This window comes from Monopterus albus, unplaced genomic scaffold (assembly GCF_001952655.1).
Source record: "Monopterus albus unplaced genomic scaffold, M_albus_1.0 scaffold19.1, whole genome shotgun sequence".
NCBI classification, from domain to species: domain Eukaryota; kingdom Metazoa; phylum Chordata; class Actinopteri; order Synbranchiformes; family Synbranchidae; genus Monopterus; species Monopterus albus.
Window position 1 is genome coordinate 176611 of NW_018127899.1, and position 5172 is coordinate 181782.

Consider the following 5172-nt stretch of genomic DNA (forward strand, 5'->3'; position numbering starts at 1 on the left):
TACTGAACACTAAACTATTCTTTAGCATTTCGCTAATATTCTAACCTACTGTAAAAGAAGTAAATGTGCAGAAAACTTGTAAAGTCAGTGAACTGACTGAGTGTAGTTATATAGCTATTTTTATCTAAAGCTAGCTAACAGTAGTTATTAGCCACCATAAACTACTAGTGATACCAGTAGGACAATGGTATCAAAACCCCTGAGTACTGAATTGTGCAATGGGTGCATCAATTGAACTATTCATTTGCAAGTGGAACAATGTGTTAATTGTATTCTCATAGGTCTCACTTTAAACAAACTAAACAAGTAACAAGAGCATGAGGTGGAATTTTTGTTTTTACATCTTGACAGACTGGCATGGCTGTTTTTCCCTGTTTAGTCTGTATGCTAACCAAAGTACAGGCATAAAATCTTGTCATCTTAGTTTCCTTATGAGAAAGCTGAATAAATGTACTTCCCAAAATGACAGTCTGTTACTTTTAATCCAAATTATACTTAACCAAAGAGGAGAAATTGACCAGTTTAGCAACAGTAGCCTAAAAATAGCCATTTGCGTTTATTCTATTCTTCCAGGCTTTCACTCCAACAAACTGTGTTACCAATTTCATTGACTCATGCCAAACAAAAACGGATCAGATATGAGCAGTTTGTTCTGGTGGGGAAAAAAAAACAACAGCAGAAACGACGCCTGGGATCTAGCTAGACCCAATTATAATTCAGGCCACATTTTTACATTAGCTGCAACAAAATGCCTCCAGCCATTTGAAATCATCAGCTACAGTAGACACAATATATGCTTCTGATTTATACATGAAGAAGGAAGGGATTTCTGTGAAACATGCAGCATTTGTTTCAATAATTTAAAAACATTGTCAAAATTAAAATGAAGAGGTTGTAAAAATTTAACAGTTTTTTCTTTTGACTTTATATTTCATTTAACCATCATTATCATTACAGCTCACAACTAGGATTTTATTTTGAATTCTAGATTTGTTGCGCATGTAAAATGCATGGATGGATTTATAATAGAAAGATGATTCAGATTTATCTTCCATGAATGTCACAGCAGGAAATTAAACTGCCCCTGTGTTATAGGTACTGAGCCAAGGGCATCCACACAGATATGACACGCTATGTGTGTGTGTGTGTGTGAAATCCAGTTAGACAAAAGCTATCAGAAAAAATGGTTCACTACATTAAATGAGCTTTGTAATGTGTGGCGGAGGCATATTTTGCATGTCCCTGTCCTAGTCCATCCTCACTGGGACAATTTAAGAGGGAGGGAAAAAATGATGGCATGGATGAGCTGTGAAATGAGATAGACTGAAAGATGAAGAAGACAATGAGAGAGGAAAGGGGTGGAGCCGCCAGTGGAGGGAAAAGGGGAGGGCAGAGTGGTGATGAGGGACAGTGAGGGAGCCAGAGAAAGCGAGAGTTCGACACACAGAGAGAGAGAGAGAGAGAGAGAGAGAGAGAGGGTAGGAGAGGCAGCATCTGCTCACTGCAGAGTCTTTCATTGATAAAGTAGAGCTGGCGTGAGCTAGAGGACTGCAGTTGGACACATCACACATGCCTCATCATGCTCTCATTCACAAACTTCCTGGGCGTTTGTTTACAGCTGACACCTCGGCGGCATCAGTGCATTCACTCGCTGTGCACCTTAAACAACTGCTCTATTGACACACCACTCACACAGTGACATGGTCTTATTGAAGTAAGCAACATCATCGCAGACTGTCCCTCTTGTCTCCACCCTCTTTTTGAGAATGTGGGCTTAGTTCAAACAGGGAAGGGGATACCTGTAACTGAGGGGCAGGAGACCAGAGCAAGCTGCAGCGGAATCAGTGGAACCAGCCAAAGTACCAGCTAAAAGGTATGGAAGGATGCAGGCTTGTGTGCATAGAGTGCATGCATTTTTAACACAGATGCTCGAGCATGTGATTATGACACTTTTGGCTTCCCATACATACACACGTCATGCATGTGAATACACTTAGACATGCATGGATAAACTTCATACACACCTGACAGTTCAATGACATGCTTTCTGAGTGTGATGAGGCACCGGAGCTGTAAACAGAACTATTTCCTCCTCACAGCGACTGAAGCTGGTACCCTCCTCCTCTGCCTCCTCCTCCTGTGTCTTATTCTCTCATCTACTTTTTTCTCTCTTCTTCCTTATCCCTATCTCTATCCTGACACCTAGTTATTCCAGTAATTTGCTTCTCCTTGAAGAACCCTGCCTCTCTTATATTTTGGTCCATCTGCCTCCCCCACCTCCTCTCGCTCTCCTCCTTGCATCCTCTTTTTGCCACCTCTCTCTCTCAACACAGAAGCATCTCTGTCATTCGTTGCCCTGCGTTTGTTTTAGCAGTAGTAGCAGTAGCTTCTCCTAATGCCTTAGACAACGCTCCCTCTTTATCTTTTCACTCACTGCCAGTCTGTCCGTCATCCTGGGATCTACGGAGGCAAGCGGAGCGCCGGTGTCGGCCATGAGGCTGGTGAACGGGGGAGGAGGAGCTGGGGGAAGTGGAGGAGTTGGAAGAGGGGGAGAAAAGACAGCCTTTTCCTTTAAGAAGTGCTCTGCTTTCCAGTTTGTCAAGAGGAAGGTGAGTTTGGATGACACACATACACATTTTGAGATGGCTGCATCTCTGCATGTGTGCCCACACATGCACCTACCCACAGAGTCAGAGGTATATTGGCTGAGAGAGACAGTGTCACAGCCAGCGCGTTCCCTCATTCTGTGTGTGTGTGTGTGTGTGTGTGCGCGCACACCTGAGATGATGTCATTGTGGAAGCTAAGCCATATTAATAAGGTGCAGGATTTGGCTCCGTTTGTATATGTTTACTATGTGAGTGATTGTGTCTGTGTGTGCTTTAAAATATTATTGCATTACAGAACCCACAAGTGTCTGCTGTGTAGACATCATGACATTGCTGAGCTTGTGAGGTCCTGTACTGTAGTTTAGGATCTGCTCAGCACCTCTTGCATTATGCTGCAGTGCTGTCACAAGGTTCATTTCCTGTGTAGTGCTAATGGTTTGCATTAAATGGCTTCCTTGGTTTGTGTGCTTGCATAATGAATGCGTGTGCAGACTTTGTAAGAACATAAGTACAATCCAGGGATTTAATGGGCTACAAAATTGTTGTTGGAGGACATTAGATGCCACATTACAAAGATTTACAAATTGTAATTAAAAGCTTTATTAGTGACCTAGAGAGAGAGATTGGCAACAATAAACCATCACTTACACTATACTCTTGATAAATATCCCATGGTGTTTGGGTTGCTGGATAGATTTAGATACTTTTCTAGCTTAGTTGTATAATTCATGTGTTCTTGCTAGCAATACAGCTGTCCAAAGCGAGTGTTACCGTGTGAGTGTTGGTCTCAGATGGCGTACAGTATGGTGTGATCACTGATGACTCGCCTGGTAAATATGGGCAGATTGTGTTGTGTTAACACCCACACACAGACACACATGGACTCCCACAGGCACATTCTGCTGCAACAACTCTCCCATGGGATTTTTAAAAAATGCAATAACATGAATAAGTAATATGAGCCTGCGTATCTGCCTATCTAGCTGTCTATCTATCTATCTGGCTTTCTTTTCACACTCCACTGTTGCAAAACAAAAAAAGAGAACCTTCCAGATATGTATCAGCATGCAGCCTCAAATTAGAATTAATGCCTGCTGCTGTTCAGGGTTTATTTGTCTCTCTATTTGTGTCTAAGTAACCCTAATCGCATAATCAAGATAGCACGAGTCCAGACAGTCTCTGTATCATACAAATGAATAAAAGAACTCATGGCAGAAAATATACAATCAATGACCATGTCTGTGTGTTTGGGGCCTTCCATAAGAGATGACATTAGATGAGAGGTTTCACTGGTTTAGCACTGGAAATAAAACAGTAGTAGTGAACATGTCATACCCCAAACATAACGTAGTCCTTATATGAAATCACCAACCTATAAGAAAGATTAGTGTGTAGCTCGTCAATGAATTTAAAGGGTGTGAAAGTGCAGTAAGAACTGCATCAGTTGTATTATGGGGCATGAGGTGAATAAGTGTTCAGCTCTAGATGACACCCAGAGCTTAATCATCAGTGTGGCATGTTCAGTATGACGGTACGCTGTTTGGTCCGTGAGATAATGCAAAAACATTTTTCACTCTGTTTTGATGGCAAATAACAAACGAAAACATTCGGAAGTCATCTCGTTTGACATAACGTAAATCGCACACACTCACTACATGTTCTGTGTGAAGAAATGTGTCATCAGTGTGTGTCATTGGACTTCTGTGCTACTCCCACAGTGGCTGGTTTGTTTTTGTGTTGAGCAGCTTGAGTGCTGTTCCAAGTCTGATTTCCTTTAAAGCCCACATGCTTTCTGGCTACCCTTTGACTTAGGCATTTAATCTCAGTGTATATGTGTTGTGCGCTTCTCAGTCACACAGTCTACTGCCCCATGGTGTGAGTTTGTGTTCAACTCACACGGCAGGACAAGATTTCACAAGGCTTCTCATAAAAATGTTGCCCTTTTCTCTCACTGTCGTTCTTCTGTTCCCCTTGTGTGCTTATTTCTGTTTCCTCTTGACTTTCACCACATCTCCTTCATCTTGCTTTCCCCAACACACAAGCACACACTCGGATTTATGGTTAGTGACAGTGCTTTTTTTGGAATTGTTAGTCACTGCGGGAGTGATGTTTGTATAGCATGCATTGTGCTGGCATGTAGAAACTTGTGCTGGTACTGGTGATAAAACACCTTTAAACACAGCATCTCATTCAGTAATTATACCATATGGTTGCATAATGTGAACACAGGTTAGTGTTAAGTACTTAGGAATGTCTTCCCATATGCAGTCGGCTGGTTTCTCTCAACTATTGTTGACATTAAAGCAAGTCAAGTTAAAGGCTAAGGATTTGAAATAAGACAAGGTCAATGTTGTTTTCATTCTTCATCATATTTGAAAGCGCTATCAGCTCTGTACTTTGTGTCTTAGACGTGCAACAGGTATATGTGCATGTATTTTACATCATTCTATGTGTTCCCTGTCTGATTTGTTCAAAGTGTGGCAGAGTAGATGCAATCTGTGCACCTATTAAAGTGCACTCCTACTGTGTGTGTCACAGTTGAACGGACATGTAATCAGGGATAAC

The 5172-nt window shown here is 41.7% G+C and overlaps 1 protein-coding gene across 1 annotated transcript in view; it reads left to right on the forward strand.

Annotated features, from left to right (window-relative positions):
- Window positions 1-1485: 1485 nt before the first annotated feature.
- sgk1 (serum/glucocorticoid regulated kinase 1) overlaps window positions 1486-5172 on the forward strand; it is a 30650-nt gene continuing 26963 nt past the window's right edge. Inside the window, exons 1-2 of the mRNA XM_020593416.1 lie at window positions 1486-1873; window positions 2441-2609. Of these exons, the coding sequence (XP_020449072.1) occupies window positions 2493-2609 (117 nt within the window). The 5' untranslated portion in view covers window positions 1486-1873; window positions 2441-2492. The remainder of the gene's footprint in view (window positions 1874-2440; window positions 2610-5172) is intronic.